General features: G+C 34.5%; 1 protein-coding gene across 4 annotated transcripts in view; it reads right to left on the bottom strand.

Moving 5' to 3' along the window:
* SNX13 (sorting nexin 13) overlaps positions 1-25,376 on the bottom strand; it is a 158,772-nt gene that overhangs the window by 90,291 nt on the left and 43,105 nt on the right. For all 4 annotated transcript variants that reach the window (XM_023544375.2, XM_064290034.1, XM_010587227.3 and 1 more), the window contains exons 2-7: positions 21,502-21,614; positions 17,832-17,934; positions 15,926-16,015; positions 14,723-14,844; positions 977-1,098; positions 786-887 (exon numbers count right to left, since the gene is read on the bottom strand). In XM_023544375.2, the coding sequence (XP_023400143.1) occupies positions 786-887; positions 977-1,098; positions 14,723-14,844; positions 15,926-16,015; positions 17,832-17,934; positions 21,502-21,614 (652 nt within the window). The remainder of the gene's footprint in view (positions 1-785; positions 888-976; positions 1,099-14,722; positions 14,845-15,925; positions 16,016-17,831; positions 17,935-21,501; positions 21,615-25,376) is intronic.

Below are 25,376 nucleotides of genomic sequence, written 5' to 3' on the forward strand. Positions count from 1 at the left end.
TACAGATCTAAGAGTTCAATTTACATAAATGTACTGCACAGCATTACTTACATTTCTTACATTCAGTCATTATTTCATATCGGCGCTAATAAAATGGCAATTAAAAACTGGATTGTAAGATAAACATAAAAAGAAGAAACGAAAAGTAGAGGAAAGAAAAAAGTTGACTATATTTTCAAAATCTAAGATAAAAACCTATATAACTAGAAATGCTTGTCCATAGCTGTTCTCATGCTAACACTTCCTGGAAATACTATGATACAGATGATCTTGTTAATCAAAACTGTGCCAAGCAGCAAGGAACTCTTAGTAATTGGAAAACTGGGAAAAAGCAAACATCCTCAGTCAGAACTGGCCTGGTATAGCCGCCCAGAGAGAAAAGACAAGTTCATGCAGATCGATCAATTTTATTTAAAATCACTGTAATCATTCTCTTGGAAAATATTTTAGGATAACAGACATGTTCTTAAAGTAAAAATAATAAATTCAAGGGGAAAATAAATTAGTGTAGATGAAAAAATACAAGTTTTCAATTATAAAATGTGTGTTTGCTATATTTTGAAAGCAAACACATTTATTTGGAAACAAGTTACTTTTTAAAGGTCAACTTTTAAAAAAGAATCTCCAAACTACCTTTAAGAGTAAAAAATTAAATGGAATAAAATGAAGAGTAACAGTCTCTTTACTACGTAAGAATAATTTCACCTTTAGATTTTACCCTTTGATTTTACCCTCTAATCAACCGGAACAGTTACTTTCTCAAAAGAGTTAAATTGAAGAGCAACCTTCTTCATCTTTGGGAGACGTGCAGACGAGATCACGGCAAATTTTCTTCTCCATTTCAACTTCAACTTCAAAAAAGGTATCTACAAGATCTTCTGCTGTACCTTGAGACAAAGAAAGGTACAATTCAAAACATACAAATGATAAAAACAGATTTTAAAGTCCTCATTTTCACATGGAATAAAAACATTACCTTTTACTTGATCATCTTTCTCTGTTACTTTCTGTTGAGCTTTTCTGAATACTCGTAGATGTGTGCCAAAATCATCTACAATACGTGTAGTAAAATAAGGTTGCCAGTCTATTTCTTTTGACCTTACAGAAAACACATTACATGAACGCGTTATAAAAAGTGCTCTATATGTAAAAATATAAATCCACTTTAATGACTAACTAACAGAAAACATTACTATCACCGAGACTGTGAATCTATTTATACAGAGGTTTTGTTCATTAACTACTACATCTTAGCACTCAGTTTCATAAGACCCAAGACTCAAATCTACTCCACTAAGTCTTCCAATAATATAATTTGAAATATGTTATGTGTCAAAGCTTAAAAGTACTATCTAAATACTTAAAATAACAGGAAAATAAACTTTTTTTTTTCCCAATTAAATGTGAAATAAGTCCGGTAACAGGTATATTATGTAATTTCTCAGCCCAGACATGAGAATACACAAGCGATTCAGAATATTTCTGCTTGCTTTTCAAAGTGTTTGAGATTATTCCTTGGTTCCTGAATATTTTCTCAATTCTCCACGTTCTTCATTTTAGTTACATAGCCCAAGTCCTTAACTAAATACCACTGGTATGAACCGGCATAATTTTTGTTTGAATATAGTAGCACTTAAAAACTTGGCCATCAGAAATAACTATTGTTGCTGTTGTTGGGTGTTCAGTCCAACTCATGGTGACCCCATGTGACAGGGCAGAAACGGGTTTCCTAGGCTGTGATGTTTATGGAAGCAGATTGCCAAGTCTTTCTCCACAGAGCTCCTGGGTGGGCTCGATCCACCAACCTTATGGTTAGTGGCCGAGTACTTACTCGTTGCACCAGCAGGGCTCCTAACAGAAATAATGATAGTCCCACATAATCTAAATGTGTAAAAAAAAAAAAATACAAAAGCCTCTAAAATATCCATGAAAAAGGTGATTATTGCTTTTATAAAGCTACCTACTAAACCAAAACCAAACCCATTGCCATGGAGTGGATTCCGCCTCATAGCAACCCTCTCAAATGCAACAGACCTCAAGATATGATAAAGAATTTAACACTTTATGCTAATTCATCACACCAATAAAATAGCTAAACAGATAATCCAAAAACAATCTATATTTGTACTTAAATTGATATTTTTAAATACATTTTTTTTCAATGCTGCTTTTTTTAAAATAGCACTAAAAATAATCCAGCCTTTTAAGAACATACCACACAGAAGACAAAGACTCTTCATAATGATGCTGGGCAATGGGGGAGCCAAAACAGAACACCACAATTCATTATGGTAATTACCCACACGTGTATAACAACGAAGCTACTGAAGAAGTTGACTGTCACTTTTTGAGAGAAAAATTTTAAGGGTAGAGACAGCATTGAGGAATATAAGAGATGGCAGTTTTCAAAGAAAAATACAAGTTGTATACAGTAATGCTTTAAAAAATGCACAACTATGGCTTTGTTATATACCTGAAAAGAAAGTACATGAAGACAAAAACAAATTAACATAAAAAAGGTAACCTGAACTCAGAAGTTTGAGGAAGGATTAACATTTTTTAGAATATGAGTCATACATGTAAACATATACTAAACTTGGTAATAATATTCAGCCTCAACATAAAAACTAAAATAAAAACTTAAACCTCAGTCTCCAGAATCTTTCTTATTAAAAAAAAAAATCTGTTGACACTTCTTTCAAAAATCTTTACGTATTTGTTCAAAATCATCCATCCATACTTGGAAATTTTATAAAAACAGAATTTACTTAGCATAGCTCATTGAAAGAAGAAATCTATATTTAAATTTTAAAATACTTTTTATATATTTGCATTGCTTGTTAATTTTCACTCATTGTAAATGTCATCACATTTCCTATAGCAAATTAAGATGGATTAAAAATGCCTTCTAAAATTGGTAAATTATATTTTGTTTGAAAATTTCCCTTCTCTCTCCCACATTTATTTGGCAATTCCCACTTACAGTTTTAGAGTTCAAGTGTCAATTCCACATGAAAGCCTTCATTGATTCCCACCCTCTCCCTTTTTGCATCAGACTAGTCTGGTTACAGCACTGGGTTACTGGGTTAGTCTGGTTCTGAGGTTATATATTCTTATGGCACAAGTACTTTACTCCATAAAAGGTTTATTCTAACAAATTTAGAAGAAAACAATAATTATTTGAGTTACATTTGTTCTGTTTCAAGGTACAAAGCTATTATTTAATTCACTGAAATTTTCAAACAAAAAATTCACCAATTTTAGAAGGCATATTAAATTAATCTCAACTCATTACAGAGAATGTAATGACATTTAAAAATAAGTGAAAATTAACAAGAAATGCAAATATATAAAAAATATTTTAAAACTTAAATACTGATTTCTTTTTTCAGTAAAGAATATGGTGAAGGTGGGGAAAACAGGAAACCCAGTGTTCTGTACCTCTACTGAAGGTCACTATTTAATCTTTATTTGAATCATTTCCCAGTGAGTACATGCAAAACTAGTGCAAATCTCAAAAGCATTTGTCTAGATTAGGAAGAAAAAAACAATACTACATGGCTTCCCATCTATAAACCAGGAGAGTACCTACAAACAATTTCTAATAGTACTTGTCTTAACAAAATTAGAAAATATTTTGGTGACAATGAAGTACTTTCTAAAATTATGGTGTATGATGTATAATAAACAGAATGTGAATATGAATTAATTACAAATAATTCAAATTATGTAACAGCCAGACTTTCTTCTATTGCACTCACAATGTAGCTTCTTAAGAGTTATTTTAAATTATGCCTACTGTCAAAGCTCTTTTTCATTTTCTTTAAAACATTCCCACACGATTCTTGATCTAGTTAAAAACACATGGGTAATTATACAAAAAAAAAAAAAATAGATCTTAATACCTACATTTTCACTGAATTATTGCTTAAGCTTTCATTCTTGAATTTAAGAGAACATATTTCCTATGTGATAAAGAGAAAAAGTGACCACATTCAACTCCACTATGAAAAAGTAAAATTTATAGTAGCCCCCTAAAGCTTATATATTTTGGCAAAATGGTGGCAAGAATTAAGATTAACTGGGAATGCAAGCAAGCAATGAAGTTTTAATTGAAGCACCAAAGCAAAAGCAAAATTATAAAGCATACCTCTCTGAACATATATTTTGCACCCCCTTATTTCCATCTCTAATGTCACCATCCTAGTCCTGGCCTTCTAATAGGTCTCCCCACATCCACTCTTGTCTCCCCTTCATTCCATTTTCCACAGAGCTGCCAGGGTAACCTCTTTGAAAATACAAATATGATAGCACAAGATGAGAGCTTCAAAACTCTTTCCATAATGTTCCATTGATCTAACGCATTCTCAAAGATACTGCATACCGGGGCACTTGCTTACCTCCTCAGCATCATCTGTTCTACCCTCTTCCTTCAACTTTGTTTTGCAGACTCACAAGCTTTCTTTCCATTTCTCAAACTAAAATATGCCCTTTTACCTCAGTGACTCAGAAGAGACTATTCCATCTGCCAGGTTTGCCCACCCAGCCCACTCTCCACAAATTTCCCTTCTCTCCCCCATATTCACCTGACAATTCCCACTTACACTTTAGAGTTCATCTCAAGTGTCAATCCACATGGAAGCCTTTGTTGACCCTTATCCTCTCCACTATTGCCTCAGACTAGGTGTGGCTCCCAGGTTATATATCCCTATAGCACCATTTCTTTTTTAAACTTTCTATTGCCTTACAACCTGCAGTTAAACAATTCAACTCCTAGAACAAAAATCTCAGGAAGGCATGGACTGTGTTCTGTTCAACTGCGTCTATTTTATTCACAGTTGTACCTCAGTGGCCAAATGTGTGCATAGAAGACACTTGATATTTATTTATTCCTCTTTCAAGGTCCAAGCATTATTAATAACAAGTGCTTGGAGAACAGCCATTTGAGGTACACACAACAGGTGCTTTATTCCTTAAAATTCTGAAAGAAAACAAATACTCAGAAGCTTTTCTCGCCTCTTTAAACCCCACAGCTACTTAATGTCAATGCCTAAAAAAGGTAAAGAATGACCCCCAAATGTGTGGGCTGAGACTTCTAGTACATAAATTGCTTCACTTGTCCCATCTATTCTAAATGACGTACGCTTGTCACGGATTGAGTTATGTCTCCCTAAAAAATGTGTGTATCAGTTTGGCTGGGCCATGACTCCCAGTATTGCGTGGTTGTCCTCCATTTTGTGCTTGTAATTTTATGTTAAAGAGGATTAGTGTGGGACTCTAACACCCTTATTAAGGTCACATCCCTAATCCAATGTAAAGGGAGTTTCCCAGAGGTGTGGCCTACACCACCTTTTATCTCACAAGAGACAAAAGGGAAGCAAGCAGAGAGTGGGGGACCTCATACCACAAAGAAAGAAGCACGGAGAGCAGAGGGTGTCCTTTGGCCCTGAAGTTCCTGTGCAGAGAAGCTCCTAGCCCAGGGAAAGATTGATGACAAGGACCTTCCTTCAAAGTCGACAGACAGAGGAAGCATTCCTCTGGAGCTGACACTTAGAATTTGGACTTCTAGCCTACTAGACTGTGAGAAAATAAATTTCTCTTTGTTAAAGCCATCCACTTGTGGTATTTCTGTAACAGCAGCACTAAATGACTAAGACAACACTCATCATCAGTAGCACAAAAAACACACCAAAACCAGTTAAGTATTTCTGGAAAGAGCACTAGACTGGCATAGATGTCCTTCATTCAAGTAAAAGACCGATCATTTCATTAGTTATGATCATCAAGAAGTCATATCACTTCCCAGGATTTGTTTTCTCTAAGAACACTTCCAGCATTAAGAGCCTATGATTCCAATATCTTCAATAATGTCCCACTGCTCTTAGGGCTAAGACCTAATGCATTCTCTAAGATACTGCATACCAGGGCACTCGCTCACCTCCTCAGCATCATCTGTTCTACCCTCTTCCTCCCTCTCTATTCTGCAGACTCACAAGCTTTCTTCTCGTTTCTCAAACTAAAATATGCCCTTTTACCTCAGTGACTCAGAACAGACTATTCCCTCTGCCAGGTTTGCCCACCCAGCCCATTTTCCACAAACTTCCCTTCTTTTCCCTACATTCACCTGACAATTCCCACTTATACTTTAGAGTACATCTCAAGTGTCAGTTCTACCTGGAAGCCTTCATTGACCACCATCCTTTCCCCTATTGCCTCAGACTAGGTCTGGTTCCCAGGTTACATATGCTATATTTAGTCAACAGAATATATCCTACACACAACACACACACCCCTACACGCATACACATACAAAGATCGAGTACACAAGAAATTCGTAGTTGGTCAGTAAGTAAATGAAAATATCTAATCAGAAAGTGTCATCAGTGCATTTCATTTTAACTTAAATTGTATAAACCTTTCAGTGTAGGCTAAGCCTTTTGGGGTGGGAGTTATGACTGAAAACAAATCAAGACTAATACCAAACTGACTAGGTAATCTTAGTATTTTAGAACTGGAAGGGATCTCAAAGAATTACAATAAGCCCCTAATATTAGAGAGCCAGAACTTAAATTACTTATTCTAGATTACATAGTGACACCTAGGTTTTATTAAATCAACCCAGTGTTGTCTCAGCTATACCATACTTAACAACAAAACAAAACCTTCTGACTAATAAAAGTTACAAACCAATTGGCAGAAATGGAGAAAGGCTTAGGCCTGCAGTTTTATACAACCATATTAAAGGAAGTGGTAGTTAGTGAAATGTAACACTGCATAAAAAGTACAGTTCTACATTCTGTGTTTCAATGCTTCAAGGAGGCCCAAGATCCAGATGTTCTAAAGGATTTAAATCTCAGAATATAATGAACTTATACAGATGAACACACATGAAGCATACCTGCCTATTCTAGGGTTTGAGTGTAAAGGACACAGAGCTGGCAGCCATTTTAAGTAAGGAGCAGGAAAGAAAAAAATCGGCCTAGGGCTAAGTGTCCATACTCTTAAGTAAAATGTTATATAAATTATTTGAAAAATTAAGTTCATGCTGTTAATTAACTATTTTAAAAAACAAGAGTTTGGTAAAATTGACCTGATACATGAAACATACATAGAAGCATGTTAAAATTGGGGGGATGAGGAGGTAACATGAAGTTTCAAATAAAAACCCAATTAACAAGAATTTATTGAGTATGCACCATTCTCTCATATACAAGGCACTACAATAAACATAAAAAGGTCATAGCCGCCTATATGAAACATATCATCTATAGTTGGAAAAAAAAAACTCTTATATTTACGTTCATAAGAACAAAGAATACGAAAAAAAAAAACAGGCAAATGAATTTAGGAAAAAAAAAAAAATTCCTAGGTATCTTTATTGCTGATCACCAAATGTTTCTATTTATATCCAGCTATAAAAGTAATACATGCCCATTTTGCAAAAGGTAATTTCCTTCTTTAGATTTTCTGATTCAGCTATAATCAACCATAAACCCACAATCCAAAGATGACTGTTAGTGTATTTCCTCTTAGCTTCTTTGCTATTTACATTCTTTTACAGCTGAAATCCTATAATGTATGTTACTCTGTATAGCTTTTTTAAAATATATTTCCTATATATTTAATGTTGTTCACTGCCATCAAGTCAGCCCCCAAGGCATGGCAACTCTATACACAATAGAACAAATACGCTGTCCTGTCCTGTGCCATTCCCATGATCAGCTGCAGATCATGCCGCTCATTAGAGTTTTCATTGGCTAATTTTTGGAAGAAGGTCACGGGGCCTTCATTCCTAGCCCACCCATCTGAGTCTGGAAAGCCGCTCATTAGAGTTTTCATTGGCTAATTTTTGGAAGAAGGTCACGGGGCCTTCATTCCTAGCCCACCCATCTGAGTCTGGAAGCTCTGCTAAAACCTGAGCATCATAGCAACATGCAAGCCTCCACTGGGACAGGTAGTAGCTGCACTTGAGGTACACTGGCCAGAAATCAAACTCCAGTCTCCTGCATGGAAGACAAGAGTTTTACTACTGAATCACCAATGCCTCATATATATTTAATAAAAATCTGTGGCCGTCAAGTCGATTCCAACTCACAGTGACCCTACAGAACACAGAGCTGTTCCATAAGGTTTCCAAGGAGCAGCTGGTGGATTCGAACTGCCAACATTTTGGTTAGCAGCCAAGCTCTTAACCACTCCGCCACCAGGGTTCCACATATTTAATAAGCTTTATTAAATATTTTAATGATTGCACAATTGTGTGTTACAGGGATCAACAAACTTTTCTCTAAAGAGCCAGGTAGTAACTATCTTAGGCTTTGTAAGCCACACAGTCTCTGTAACAACTGCTCGACCCTGCCACCGAACACAAAACAGCCATAGAAATATGTGAATGAATGAGGGTGACTGTTCAATAGACCTGCATGTACAAAAACAGGCAGCAGTACAACACAATAATAAAATGACGAATAATCCAATTAAAAAATGAGAAAAGGATCTGAATAGACATTTCGCAAAGAAAATACACAAACGGCCAATTATTGTTGTTAGCTGTCACCCAGTTGGCCCCCAACTCATGGCAACCACATGGGCTGCAGGGTAGAACTGCTCCTTAGAGTTCTCTCGGCTGTAATCATTACAGAAGCAGTTCGCCAGGCATTTCTTCTGCAGAGCCACTGGGTGGTTTTGATCTGTCAACCTTTAGTTAACAGCAAATCACAGGCTCCTTAAATGGCCAATAAGAACATGAAAAGATGCTTAATATGATTAGCCATCAGGGAAATGCAAATCAAAATCATACTAAGATACCACTTCATACACACTCAGGCGACTATAATCAAAAACACAGACAATAACAAGTGTCGGTGAGGATGTGGAAAAGTTGGAACCCTCATATACTGCTCATGGAAATGTAAAACCGTGAAACCACTTTGGAAAACAGCTCACATTTCCTCAAAAGGTTAAACAGAATTAGCAACGACTCAGCAGTTCTACTCCTTGGCATATACCTAAGAGAAATGAAGACATATGTATACACAGGAACTTAAACATTGATGTTCATAGAACATTTTTCGTAATAGCTAACAGGTGGAAACAACCATATGTCCACCAACTGATGACTGGACAAACAAAATGTGGTATTATCCACAAAATGGAGTATTATTCATAATAAAAAGATACAAAGCATTGATACATACTACAACATGGATCAATCTTGGAAACATTACTGCTAAGTGAAAGATGACAGTCACAAAGGACCACGTATTGTATTATTCCATTAATATAAAATATCCAGAATAGGCAAATCCACAGAAACAGAAAGTAGATTAAGTGGTTGCCTAGGGCTGGAAGCTCTGGGGAGATATGGAGAATGACTGCTAATGGATACAGGGTTTCTCTGTGGGTTCATTAAAATGTTCTAAAATTGACTGTGGTAGACTACACAATCCTGTGAACACACTAAAAGCCACTGAATTGTACACTTTAAGTGGGTAAACTATGTGGTATGTGAATTATATCTCTATGACATTATTAAAAAAACAGGCAGTGGGCTAGTTTTGGCCCATGGGCTGTAGTTTGCCAACTCCTGGGTCTACTCTGTAGATATAAAAACAACTTATTTTCCTTTCTTTCAAATATTTAGAAGGTTTTGCTCTACTGTAATAAATATGACAAGAATCATTTTTCTGATTGTCAGTTATGAGCTAAATTTTCAAATGGCAACGAATATATAATGATGAAAATATAATAACGCAAAACTTCACACACTGCGAATGTTGCCAGTTGCACTTGTCTTTTAGCCAAGTCTAGGAATACACCATTTGTTTTCGCTATTTCTATGGCAAAAGGTAGGAGAAAAATGGCAAAATTTGCGCAACTTGCTCTCTGTCATCCTAAAAATAGTGTTATCATTGGTATCATAACAATTACATCTTGAAACCTACATATCTGTGCCCCTCTGGGAAAATCCTTCAGGAAGAAACACAGTTGCATTAAAATATAGCTTTTTTCTGCTAATCTTAGGGTTAAGGGGAACAGGGATGGAGAGATTTAGAAACTCCATTTCATCTTCAAGAGCAACAAGTTTCCTTTTTCCTTTGTATCTCCTTATGATTTCTACCACATTATCATTATCCCCTTTTCTAACACTTTGTTCATAAAGTTTTTGTTTTTATTCCTCTTTTCTAACATGTGTTTCATCCTCCTCTATCTTGCCACAATACAATATAATCATTCTTGAAGACCAGTTTCTAGCCTTACCTCACATGAGGTCTTAACCAGTTACTGTGTCTGGCCCATTCCATCTCTACATGGCAATTGCTATCAGTACCACACAAATGACTACTTTATTTCTCTGCATTTCATGTTCCTTAATTTTATCTCCTCAAACCAAAAAACAAAAATCAAGGTAAGTTTAAAGAGGAGCCCTGGTGGCACAGTAGTTAAGAACAATGGCTGCTAACCAAAAGGTTAGCAGTTCAAATCCACCTTGGAAACCCTTTGGGGCAGTTCTCCTCTGTCTTACAGGGCAGCTATGAGTCAGAATTTACTGGATAGCAATGGATGAAAGTTAAAGAATCTGTGTATATTTTCTAGGAACAAAAAAGTAAAACAAAAATAACAACAAAGCTAACATTTATTGAACACTTGCTATGTGCCAGATCCCGTAATTTTTTTTTTGTACATATATGTATTTTTCTCCCATATGATTATTACAACAACCCTATGGGATAATTTGAGGAGCCCTGGTGTCACGGTGGTTAAAGCACTCAGGTGCTAACCAAAAGGTCAGCAGTTCAAACCCACCAGCCACCCCATGGGAGAAAGATGTGGCAGTCTGCTTCTGTAAAGATTTACAGCCTTGGAAATCCTACAGGGCAATTCTACCTTGTCCTATAGGGTTGCTATGAGCTGGAATCAACTCAACAGCAGTGGGTCTGGTCTGAGATTTTTGCTATGGGATAATTACACCATTTTAATGATGCAGAGATTGAGGCACAGTAGGTCAAGTAATTCACCCAAAATGTCATTAATTGGTTGATGAATACTGTACAAAGTATTTCATGCACGTCATCTCATCTGCCCCTCACAACACTGAATTAGGTACAAGTATTTTTTTTTTTTTTTGTATTACTGTTTTAGCGATGTTAAGAAATTTTCTTTCAAATACACTGTAACTTACTGGTAGAGACAGAATTATAACAAAGATCTTCTAACACCTATCCTAGAGCTTTCTGTTCTACATCCTAATACCTCATTTAAAGGGGGAAGAAATTACAAGGATTATCATGGATTATTCCATAGAGCTCCAGCCTAATTCAGGCCCAGGTTCCACAGACAAGGAGAACTCAAGGGTGCCCTGAGAGGCTGTCTTCCTCAAACTGCTACTGTAATAACAAACAGGTACTAAAGCTGACATAAGGTGTTACCATTACCATGTGCTCTCTCACATGTGGTGTCATTTAACCTTACAACAATCTGATAAGGAGATATGGGTTATTATCCCCACACTCAAAGCATTTGTCTTAACTATTCAAGGCCACTGAGTTTAATAAGTAATAGAGCTAAAGCTCATATCCAGGACTTCAGACTCTAAGTATGTTTTCTTTCAACTATGCCTCAAAATTTAGTACTTTGTTTTACGCTGACATTCCTTTATTGTTTCTCCAAGTTGATGAATAAATACAAGCACTAGAATTTGGTGATACTAAAGCTTTTCTTGGTTCATAGGCCCATTTTAAAAATGAAATCCATGGAACTGCTCAATAGAAAAAATAAAAACAGTTTGCACACATTTTCAGGGTTCTGTGGATTCCTGGTTAAGAACAGCATACGAGGTTGCAAATTGAAGGGTAGGGATGATAACTTATGCTCCTTTCATATGCTTCACAGTGTACAGCAGTCAGCACATAACAAGGAATGAGTTCAGCACGAAACAAGGATTAAAGAAGTGTGTGAATGACCATAAACAGACCTAATTTCCTGGATAATGTCACTGGAAATAGTCGTGGAGAGGCTATTAAGATGCATGTTTTAGTAGTAATAGAAAAAGCCAAGGTATGAAAAAAATTAAAAAGTCATTCATAGAGAAGGCACAAAGAAACAATTATTGAGCCTTCCTATATGCTAGCAGCTTTACTTGATGCCATTTTTTAAATCTCGAAGCAGCCTCTAAACTATTTTACAGGCTTTTACAGATGAGGAAACTAAGACAAAGAGAAGCTGATTAAATTGCCCAAAATTTTATGGTCAATAGTAAAGCAAAGATTTGAACTCTGGTCAGCCCAAGGTAGAAGAAACTTGGGTTTTCTCGTAATCACCTAAATATGTAGCTTGATAGATCAAAATGTTACAATGGGAAAAAGAAAAAAAAACATGTAGCGAAAAGAAAAGGTAGTTAGGGGCCCAAAAATAGGGAAAGCATTGCAATAAAGGGAAAGAAGGGTGGGGATACTAAGGTAAACAGTCTAATCATAATGTATCTGAGGGGGAATGGGAAACGGGCACCAGATTGTAAGAACAATTTGATTATAATTCCAACTCTGCCCCTAACTCACTGGACAATCTTGGACTAATCACTTAACTTTTCTGAACCTTAGCTTCCTCATCTGTGAAATCACGGGTGTTGGGTGGCATAAAAACTTAAATTTCTAAATTCCTTCACAACTTTGAAAACACCGTCACCAGTATTTTCATTTTACTCTACTGCGCGGAGACTTTATTTGCTGCTCTTTCCCTAGCACCGAGCTGGCACAAAGTAGGTACAGGATAGATGAATTGATTCTGACAATAACTCTGTGAGGAACACTGAGAATGGCAGGTATCATCAGCCCTATTTTACATATGAGAAAAAACAAGGTTCAAGGCCCCACAGCTAAGTTGTGGAGCCAGGATGGAAACTCTAGTCTTCCATTTACTAGTCGTAAGTTCTTTCCAGTTTTAAAATTTGTTATTTTATACTTTAATATACTCTTAGCAGTCAGACATGAGGGTATTGAACTCTTCTTAATCCCACCCTTTTAAAAGAAAAAATTAGTATTGCTATAGAAAGCTGTGAGTGACCGAATGTTGAGAAGAGTTATCTAAAAGAATAGCTAACGCTCAATAATGTTGCATATGTAATAAAAGAGATACAATCCAATTTCTGACTTTCTTTGATTATAACCAATTATATTTTCTGTGTTCCACAGTGAGTCTGTATCAGTAATTCTAGCTGGCTACCTTGCAAATGGAAGCCCTAGTGGTGCAGTGGTTAAGTGCTACGGCTGCTAACCAAAAGGTCAGCAGTTCAGATCCACCAGGCACTCCTTGGAAACTCTATGGGGCAGTTCTACTCTGTCCTATCAGGTCGCTATGAGTTGGAATCGACTCGATGGCAGTGGGTTTGTTGTTTTTCTTTACTTTGCAAATACTTGCTGTTAATCATAAGAAAGAGGAGCTCAAATTTATCTCCAAAACTAAGGTTACTGTTCAAGACTTTTTGCAGGGCTCCCCAGTGACCTGAGGTTGAGGAACTATTAATCCCCCTCTAATCTAAGATTTAGGATTAACTGAGTTGCAGAGAAAGGGTACTGACAAGGTAGCATGAGGTTCAAAATATCTATGTTCACAGAACAAAAAACATGGCATCGGCCCTAGGGCAGATCTCTGTTCTCTAAGACACTAAGAAATATAAGACTTGGTTTTCAAGAACCTAAGTGGAGAAGGGGAGGAGTTGGCTAAAGACCAACACCTTCAGGTGTGACATGGTCCTCATGGCCTTGTCAGCCAACTTCCTGCCTTAATGTTATAGGCTAGTATGAAAATCTTTGTGTGTGTTGGGTAGCATATTCTTTTAACTCCCCTCACCAAAAAAAAAAAAAAAAAGTTTACAAGCTCATCAAACTTAAAATCTTTTCTTTAAAAAAGTAATTACTGGAGAACAACTTTTTTCTTTCATATAATATTGCTAATGAATAAAACAGAAGGCTTTCAAAAATAAAAATGCAAGTCAACCTAAGTTAAATAAATAAAAAGTTAAATAGACACTAAAAAAAAAAAATTGCTGTCCAGTTGATTTCAACATAAGATGGCCAAATATATATATATATATATATATATATAAAATCAACTAATTTAAGTACAAAGATATATGCCAAAATATTTTATCATATGGAAAGCAGTACACAGTAGATTTTGTGATATGAAAATATTATTGTATCTCAAAAGAGAAAAAAATTCTTAAAACAAACTCATCAAAATATACTTATCTTCTGAAACAAAAAATAAACAAACTGAATATTCTCCATTGAACTTTCATTAGCCATGTGCCAAAGGTGAGAGAGCAATCAGTATTTTGAAACTACAGTGGGGAAAAACAGTTATACTAAAACTAATTTGCACAGCACATGAATAAAATAGAGTATCCGAGGAGAAGGGGAAAAAAAAAGTATTACCAATAAGTGGGGAAAGATACTTTGAAAAGTCAAGTAATTCGACCCAGAGGGGCAAACTGGCATGCAGACTGAGACAGCAGGGCTTAATCAAGATAAACATTCTGTAAAAATCTGAAAGATTTTAAGAGCTCTGGTTCTGTAAGCTGGGGATTATCCCACAATAATAATCTACTATTCTACTCACCTTTTAGTAAACAATTCCCCCCTCCCATTTAAAAGTTATTTTCCCTGTTGGTACGAACCACATATCTAAATTTTTCTGCATAAGTACAATGCAGTAACCTTACCTAGTAGCAAACTGAATGAGTGCATTTTGAAGAGTCTGCCTAATTTCAAGAAGAAAAGATTCATCATCGCTTAATGTATAATACCAATACTGGACATAATCCCTCAAGGAAAACTGGATAACCTAAAACAAAAATATTGGAGAAAAAATACAACTTTTTAGGATTTAAAAAGTAACAGTGGCAAACTAAAAACTAAGTGGATTATCTGTCAATTTATATCATTCTCTACATACTAAATTGTGGTGGTAAATAACTGCCTTAAGCGCAAAAGCAACAACATGCTAAAAGCCATTTCAAAATTTTTTAATTAATTTGGTACCCCAATTTATCCATGCTCAAATTTTTTAAAAAAATTAAGGTGTTATCTATTGCCAAGCCCCACCCAAATTCAGGTAAAGACAGAGCCTATAGAAAAAATAAATATTCAATGCTACAATACAGTAAAAAGTCCTACTCGATATGATGGAATGAGATGCAAAATAATGCTAAAGGACTCAAATTCTAAAAAAGAAACAGTTTTTCCAAGATTATGTCATCAGATCCATTACACTCTAATTGTAAAAATGTCTGTGGAGTTCACTAAATTCTACTGATACCTTTGACACTGCCAAAAGTATTCGGTAGTGAATAAACAGTAAATAATACAACCCAATGATAAGATTTTTGCAAATCAGATAAACACCTATACATGCAGAATCATCTATAAAATAAATGTCAGAACTTAAATATTATTTATAGTGAATCATATAATAAAACAGCAATGAAAATTATTTGGGGAGGGGGAATCATTTTCTTACCTAATTTTAGCTTCTAAATATTTTGGATGAAACCAGGTACTTCCAAATTAAAAAAAGTAATAAAACTAGTAGGAAAAAACAAGTCTGATTTACCAAACCACTAAGCCTGTTCAATAGGTAAAGACTAAAGCTTTAACTATAAATTGACTAGAAACATTAAATACCAGTAAATAAAAAACTATGTTTTGCTAAATATAAATTCAATCAAAAGATTTAATATTATATAAATCACCTCATTATAAATGAGTTCATAAATAAGGCATCATCTTTAAATACAGAATCCAAAGATAACATTATAATGAAATTCCGGCATACTCCAGAAATAGCAAAAAAAGTGTTTCTTAGTATTTTTGAAAGAAATACATCTAGCACATATGGAATTCAAATACCACATACTGAAACTCACTTGCTGGAGAGGTTCATCAATTATGTTGGCACCTGTCAATCTTCTATCAATCTTAATAGTCCTGGCTTCCCGTTTCATTTCTTCTAAGCACTTAAAGGAAACCATAACATTTTACAGTGTAATTTCTTCATTTAAAATCTCTCTACTACTAATCGAATGCTCATTGTAACATCCCCGTTATTATTCTCAAGTCAATAATAAGTCTTATTTCTTGAGACTCTAGTACAACCAAACACTATTTCTCAGTCAGCAAAGCTAGATACCCCGCAGATAAAAAAAAAACTACTCTTACTCTTGAAAATCGAATAAAATCAGCAAACATTATTTAGAATGTAAGAAAACTGAAAATGTACAAACGTATCATTGCTCTGTCTCAATGAAACTTTACAACCTTAAGTTGGTGTTTAAGTGAGTCAAATTAATAATACTTGTCTTTACTAAACATTCCTCTTCTCCTCCCACACACTCCAGAGCCCAAAAGGGTACTACTAACTGCCAAGTGAATATATTTTAATTGATTTTATTTAGGGATGATTTTTGGCAACTAAAAATTTATTTTTCCTTAGTCTTTATAAAAATCAGAGGCCTGGGACTAGGTGAAAGGTAGTGGGAGACTCTTCAATTCAAAATACAATCAAAGCACATATGGATATATATAAATAATATATAGTTAAAGTTATAACATTACAACCAGTAATTTTTTCATAAAATATTCTTATAAATCATATTTAAGAAATACCCAAACCAACAAAACCCACTGCCGTAGGACAGATAAATTAGGATATATATAAATTAGGACAGATAAATTTAAGATATATTAGGACAAATAAATTAGCACAGATTTAGTTTCTTAAATTTAGATTCTTAAATTTAAGAAATTTAAGAAATACCAAATCTAAATCACTGTTTTTTGTACCATCTACTAAAAAACAGATTATAAAGACTTAAATAGTCTTAACTATGATTCATTATTGTTTAGTATCTTAATTCTTAAAATGTTTCCCATCCTTTGTATGTACCACTCAAATAAATGAAAACTATGGGCTGCTAAGAAATGGTTCAAAAAAAGAAAAGGCTTGTTTTCTCAAAAACACTTGTGAACAAAGGAAAAAATACATATTAATTGGAGTTCTAAAGAGCGAAAATTTTTTCAGAGATTGTAAAAAAGTTATAATATTAGAAAAACAACAGCATACTTATGAAAGTCAGCAGAATAGCGTGAAATTCTTTTATTTCAGTAATGTAAAATAATACCATGTATTACTTTTCTATGGATCTCTTTTTTTTAGCCCATAATGGACAAGACAATAACTGTAAAGTTATGGTATTAACTGTAGGCCAGCTGTCTCTTGTCATACAAGATGAATCCACCCCACCTCCATAACAAGAACTGAAGGCATATAAAATCTGAAGTCTACCTATAATCCTCAACTCTAATTTTATTTACAGAGTAATGATATTGAAAAAAATAGAAAAACAGCACCACTTGAGATGATAAAAATTGTGCCTGAACTATTCAATTTATAGATGTTGCATAACTTAATTACAAGCTATACTTTTCAAAGTAGTTAAAGGAAAAGGGCCAATTATATATTAACTGACATTCCTACAAATAAAATACATGCTGATTGGAATTTCCATGTTAAGGCAGCAAGAAAAGTTCCCAAATTGAACTAATCAGTTTCTATCTTTTCCCCAAATTTGCACTCTTACTTTCTGTATCTAACACACAGAATTTTCAGGTTACCTTTTCTAATGCATTTTGTAAGAGTGATCAGATAGTCTACCACAAATTTACAGTATTAGTGAATTATAAAAAAATCTGCCAAGCCATATATAAATGATCATATTACTATCATTGCAAAGAACTGGACTGTGAGGTTTCACATTCTCACACACTCTTTACCTTAGGAACCCCAGTTGATGTTGGAGGAAGAAATGAGTGTTCACACTGCTCTAGGTACTTCTCTGAATTTGTTTTTCCAAACAGGAGAATAACCACAAAACCTCTAGAAAAAAATTAATTATAGATTTAAAAGAAAAATTACTATAATTTAACACATCTATCACCAAGTATATTTTTCAGATTTAATAGATGGTTTTATCATTTACTGAAGAGTCAGCATATGATATATGGCAAAGAACTGACAGGTTTTGTTCTGAAGTTTAACACAACTATAAACATTTTGTGAATTTATACAATAATGTGTTTCAAAGTTTTGATCAAATATATATCATAATGAAGCTCAGGCAACATTTTCAAACTTCAGGAAAATCAGCCTTCATTAAATAAGCAGACTAAATAATAACCAAGGATAAAGACAAGTGGGATCTAAATTACAGCTAAATGATAGGCTTCTATAGCTCTGTTAACTATTTAAGACATTAATAAATATAACTTGCCACTATTAATATAGAATAAGCAAAGGCCATACAGAAAAAAAAAAGATCAAATTTATTCTTTCTTTAAATAAGGCTGAAATAAGAAATGTACATATACCCCAAAACGGTTATTTTTTTAAAACAATTATAGGACCAAGGTAAGATAAACACCAGTTTAGAACTACTTTACTGAAAAGTATTGACTAAATGTTATCAATATTTTCTATATTCAAAATTTACCAATAAACCTAAAGCACTAGAAGTGCATACAAGAAGAAAATTAAATTTTAATCGTACAGTAATCTTACAAATTCAAAGGCTAGGGACAAGAAAAAAATAGGGAAAAATTAAATATGGGCACTCTTAACTACTGAAAAGAAGATTCTCAATGTCCTCTGCTTTTTTCTGGCTGCCTGCTATTTCGCTGTTCTTCAATATAGGTACCACAATAGCAGAAGTGGGGTGGGGAACACAGATAAAGTCAAATCAGTTCATATGGATTCTGGTTTTTCTTTTTTTTTTTTGTAAAGGTGGCTTCAATTTCACCCATTTATGTTATATTTGATATCATTACTAAGAATCAAATTGGCCTATATTTTAGCTTGACTTGACATTTATATGTACACACAGAAAATGCTTACATTAAGTTAACATTGTATTTGTAAGGACATCATCATGGAACTGACTGATAAAAACATTAACCTTTACTGACAGTACTCTAAGGAACAGTCTAATATTACAAAGAACCTAATTAATAGTTTCAGCCTTCAGGTTTAAATAGAAATAGATGCTACAAATAGCTACATGATACAACATATATTAGAATGTCATGAAATAACCCATAATATGGCACTGATGATATCCCAAAATAACAACCAAAGAAAACCCAATGCAAAACAAAAATCTCTTAAGAGTGGTTTTCTTTCCAAAAGTTTTTCTTTATATTATAAGATATTAACTTTGACTATACACAAAATATAAACATTATCAGCATGGTATACGGGTAAACTGCAGAACTTGACAGATTTATGAGGGGAAAAAAAGTTGGTTTCCACAGGAAAATGCATTAATTCCTCTCACACTTGCATTTTAAGAAAAAGGCAAAGTGCATTTTCAAAAACTTATACACTGAAACTAAAAATGATTCTTTTAAAAAAATTATGAGTTAAACTTATTTTATTTAAAGTTGATACTTAAAATCTATTTTTCTTCTTTAAATTCACAATGCACTAAACTATATTAAAAGAGGGGACAATCATTCTCTGTAATTATAACTAAAATAAGAAAGATCTGGCTCAGGAAATTACGGCACCCCTTGAGCATAACTGAATAACATGAGAATGCTAAGTAACTAATTCGCATGAGAAGATAATGGGGGGATGCTAGTATGTAAGCAGAAGACCCCTTATTGAGGCAGTGGGTTTCACTGAGATCAACACAGCATGGAACAGAACATCAGATCAATTTATGATTTATCATGACCTTGGAATTTCAAATCCTACTATGTGATTCTTAAGATTACCTGAAGAGGTATTTGGTGCCCTTTTCCACACCCTCCAATATCCCACTGTACCTAAAATTTTTTACAGAACTTTACAAGTCTCCAAAAGATTTTTTACAATTGTTCTATGATAAATTAGCAGATTCAAAAAAGGGAGCACAAAGGTTCCTGTGACCTTGAAATGAATAATGGACTGATCAGCCTTCTTTTCTCCCTTTCCCAAATTTTACAAGGAATAGTTTAGTAGAAATGATCCTTCACTGAGGGATCCTAGGGCTTTTACCTTGGCCCATAAAGCTGGAAGTTCCTCCTTTTGAAGTATTGGGAAATATTCTGAAATTCTTCCTTCACTCTTGCCAAGGACTTGTTTAATTAGTGAAATTAGAAGAAAACTCTCCCTTTCAGAAAAGCATCTCTTTGGGACAAATAATCTCGTTTACAGTCCCTTTAAAAAGCCTTGACTCTGTGGGGGAGAGTGCCGCAATGCAGCTCTGGGCTGTTTGGCCTTAAAATCTGCAACTGAGGATTATAATTAGAGAGCCATTATGTTGCAGATCTATGATAAGGTCTTCGGTCATCTTTACCATCATTAAAGATATTCCGAACTCCATGCATCTGACTCCTACGGTTTATTTCTTAACTGTTTTAGTATGCAGTATCATATGTGAGTAACTGTAACAAAAATACAAAGTGTAACATAAAGTACAGTTTTATGAAGAGTCTTGGAGGTCACTGCCCAATTTAAGTAACTCTCACTTGTCCAGCAATCAACGAGTGTGCTCCCCATAAAATGGCTACACATACACCCGTGCCCTGAAAGAGATGATAGGTGGCAGATATCTTCAGAAGCCACCCTTTTATTGTCTTACCCAGTTTTTCAGGGCAGTATAAATATGCTATTCAATTCAGCTAAGTCCTCTAAACCTATAAGTTCATTAACTCCTGCAAATATCTGAGGTCTCAAAAGGTTAAAAGAACAAAATTTCTTAAGTGTTCATCCCATAAATAAATAGATAAATGAATCACAGATATAAATACATCCTGACAACAAAATACTCATTTTGGCTAAGCTATCTTGGTTAGACTTTAAATATAAGCACCTCTCTTGCCTACACATTTTCTTACATATTATTCATGTCTGATAGAAAATGCTCTGCAAAGGAAGTTAAACTAAACAAACTCCTTTGTGAAAAGGTTTATCAATGCAAGCAAAAGCATAACATTGTAAACCAAATAACCCCGAAGAGAAAACCACAAAACCTGGTGTTTATATGAATTTTCTAGACTAAAATCACAGTATTCATTCAGAGATATAATTAACATTACTGCCTGAAGTCTAATCAATGAGACAATACCTTCTTCTATGTAAAACTTGATGTGGCATCTCAATTTTAACTTATGTACTTTAAAAATCTTAAAAACTTTTTATATTATCACAAAAAAAATTTACATCTTCAGAAAACTGAAATTTTATTTTTCAAGATTATCATCAATATTTCTGGTATTAATAATAACCATCATTGTTTTTATTTCCATAGGTACCTTAATTTTACTTTTTTAATTTTGGTCAAACAATTTGTATAAAGTACCATTCACAAATAAATCATACTCCCATTTCTCATGGTCATTTGTTTCAATTTTGAACAAGAGAACATGACATATGAATTGTGAAATTATCATTGAGTATACTTACCCACCCACAAAGCAGAGGATATAAAATGCCAAATAAAATATTACAAAAGGTCCAAAGGTTACTAGGAAAAGGACAATGCCAAGGCTTCCCCATCCCCATATGGAAAGACTGGCCTGAAATAAAGCGAAAAAAAAAAAAAAAAAAACATATATATAAATAAGTTATTCCCCATATGGACTAGAAAAGAATCAACAAAATTTTTAATTATATTTTAAAATTCCTCCTTTTGAACATTTATGGTATTATAATAACTATTAAAATATTTACTTTTGAAACCATTAAGTACACACTTGGGGATTTATCTCCATGAAATGATATACACAACCTAGCTGTATAAAGAGATTTATAGAATATCAGCAATGTTTAAAAAAAAAAGTGGCAATGTAAAGGTACAACAAGAGGGGAACAGTTACACAAACTGTTAAGTAATACGCTGGCATGAGAAATTATAACAAAGTGTGTATAAAAACATTTGCATATTTTATATATAAACAAAAGATTAAACTGTAAAGTAGTATTTATTTAGAATTAATATTTCCTTTTAAAACTAAGTTCCAACTAACTATAGTATGACAAGAGATCTGGAAAAATAAAATTTTCAAGGAAAGAAATCCACATCTCATTGAAATTGTGATACTTTTATTCAAATCCTGTACCAAAACCCAAACCAAACCCGTTGCCGGCAAGTCAATTTCAACTCATAGCAACCCTATAGGACAGAACAGAACTGCTCCATAGGGTTTTCAGGGCAGCTGGTGGATTTGAACTGCTGACCTTTTGGTTAGTAACTGGACTCTTAACAACTGTACTACCAGGGATCCAAATCATATACAGAAACCCAAAATTATAATTGCAAATGTTTCAATGTCCAATTACCAAAATTTATCATGATGTCAACAAACAGATCCAAAAAGTTGCCACCCTATAAAATAAATAAATACCTATTTCATACAGAATTATACTGTTTTATTCAATAAAAGAATTCCTGCTGTTGAGGGCAAACTGGATTTTAGCAATTTAAGTCATTATGAATGGATAAATGTATTCAATTCAAGAAGTCCCTACATCCATTTGCCTTGCACTGAGAGGTATACAAAGGAAGTATTTATCCCACTTCTGCCATCAAGGAACACAGAGAAGAATGTCTTATAGGAATGAAACAATTAGACACTGAACCAAAAGAAAATAACAGAAAGTATTATAAGATGCTAAACTGAACAAATGACCAAAAAACTATAGAACAGACAATAAGTCCTGAGAATTTTGAGAGAATGGAGAGTTTTATTTATTCATTCACTCATTCACCAGTCATTGATTTCATTCTATGTGCTAAGCACAGTTCAAGGTACTGGGATACAGCAAGGAACAAAACATACCCTCATATACATACTGTCATAAATTTACATTCCAAAAGGGGAAGAAAGGTAAATAAGTAAATACATAGTTATATATAAAACATACATAAACAACAACAACAAAAAAAACCTGTTGCCATGAAGTTGAGTAGATTCAGACTCACAGCGACCCTACAGCACAGTAGAACTGCCCCATAGGGTTTCTAAGGAGCGCCTGGTAGATTCAAACTACTGACCTTTTGATTAGCAGCCACTACACCACCAGGGTTTCCATGGGGATAAGTACTCCGGAATAAATAAAGCAACTGTATAAGTTGGTTTAAGACGTTTCCAATGATTAGGCAACACGTGAGCAAAAATCCTGGACAAGATTTATTGAGGAACAATTTATTCATAATATTGTCTTCCTACTCCAGACGGACATTTTTCTATTTATTCATATCTTCATTTCTGCACCTTGGTGAAGTTTACATTTTCTTTTCCATATAGGCCTTGCACATTCTTGTTCATTTTTTTTTCCCCTCATCCAGGCCACTACCATCTTTTTAACCTGAAGAGAGAATACCTACTGATAAAAAGTTTCTGCTCTGTCCTCACGCTCTCCTGCCTGAATCAGCATAGGGTACTATTTCACAGCTACAGAGTAGTCTCCTTTGACTTACTTATAAGAGCTGAAAGTAGGACACAGTGATTAGGAAGAACAAAGTACAGAGCAGCCCACGCCCTCTGACAATACTGCCTAAGCACCTAGTTAGTACCTGATCCACATTACACTACTGTCAGATGCTCGACTATGGGAAACAGATGCTTGTTTCCCAAAACTCACTCAAAACCTTATCCACTGACTTCCCCACAAACAGTTCTTGTGAACTCACAGAAAAGCTGAAACCACCTATATATAACCCACATACTTCATTCAACCTACCTTCTCCAGTGAGATTTGATCTAATATTCACAATATTACCCTTTGTTTACATGGTTAGATTTATGCTTGCTGGTCAGCTTTTCAAACTTGAACAATGTACTGTTTAATGATACATTCAGGGAATTTAAAATAAAACTAAATGCAAAGAAAATGGCTATCTCTGTGGATAAAGAAGCATGCAATTCGAGGACAAACACACGGAGCATTTCAAATGGTAGTGTTTTATTTCTTAACAAGGGTTATATGTGTTTGCTTTAAACTGTATAAACGTTTTATATATTCTTCTGTTTAAATGAAACCTTTAACAATTAAATTTTCAAACAGAATGACAATCAGTTACATAGGGAAGATTAATGCAGCAATTAATTAATATGAGGAGATGCTCAATTTGTCTATCAACTCAAGTTTTCAGATCTTTATAGGTCTCCTGGAAACCCTGGTAGCGTAAGTGGTTAAGAGCTACGACTGCTAACCAAAAGGTTGGCAGTTCGAATTCACCAGGTGCTGCTTGGAAACCAAATGGGGCAGTTCTACGCCATCCGATAGGGTTACTACAAGTCAGAATTGACTCGATGGCAACAGCTCTGGTTTGGTTTTGATAGGTCTCCTACTCATTTGAAAACGGTAGTAAAATCTCTAAAAACAAACTCATATTCACTCATTCAATAAGTATTTATGAATACCTACAATGTGCCAGGAGCCCTGGTGGTACAACGGTTAGGTGCTCGGCTGCTAATTGAAAGTTCGGAGGTTTGAAGCCACCAGTAGCTCTGCGGCAGAAAAGACCTGGCGATCTGCTCCCGTAAAGACTGCAGCCCAGGAAATCCTATGGGGCAGTTCTACTCTGACTTATGGGGTCGCTATGAATCAGAATCGACTCGATGGCACACAACAACAATGTGCCAGGTGCTGGTGATTTGACAGTGAACGATATGTTACCACCATATTAAAAAAAAAAAAAGTTCTATAAGAGGGCCTTTTGCTTAATTTTGAGAGAAACAAACTCCAGAGACAAATATAATTAAACATTTCCAATGAAGCAAGTCAAGTGCTCACACGCTCTGTAGTTACAGCAGTTAACTTCAAATGTTAAATTGTTCCCTGAAACATCAGAATAGTCAATTGTCCAAAAATAAGAAATCTTTGTTATTCTTAGTGTTTCCATATTTATAACTTGCTGATTTTATAATCGTCTATTATTTGGTGAGATTAATAAATCTACATTACAGTGATTTATATTAAAATAATGCTTGATATATTAGCATTTTTTTCCCTGCATATGATAATCGATGCTAAAAACAGCCATACTGCCCGGTCCTTAAATCACTGGCCCACAAACTTGGAGATGGAAAAAACTTTCAAGATCATCTAGAGCAGTACTTCTGAAACTTTGAGGATCTTGTTAAAGCGCAGATTCTGATGTAGTAAGTCTGGAGTGCTGCCTGTAATTCTTTAATTTCTAACAAGCTACCAGAACTGCTCAGAATTAAAGGCAGCTCTAAATACATTATTATTTTTTAAATATTTACTTAAAGAAACATCACAACTGAGTGCTCTATATCTTTAATAAGATAACAGATTAATACTTTCCTAAC

Source organism: Loxodonta africana, chromosome 8 (assembly GCF_030014295.1).
Source record: "Loxodonta africana isolate mLoxAfr1 chromosome 8, mLoxAfr1.hap2, whole genome shotgun sequence".
Lineage (NCBI taxonomy): Eukaryota > Metazoa > Chordata > Mammalia > Proboscidea > Elephantidae > Loxodonta > Loxodonta africana.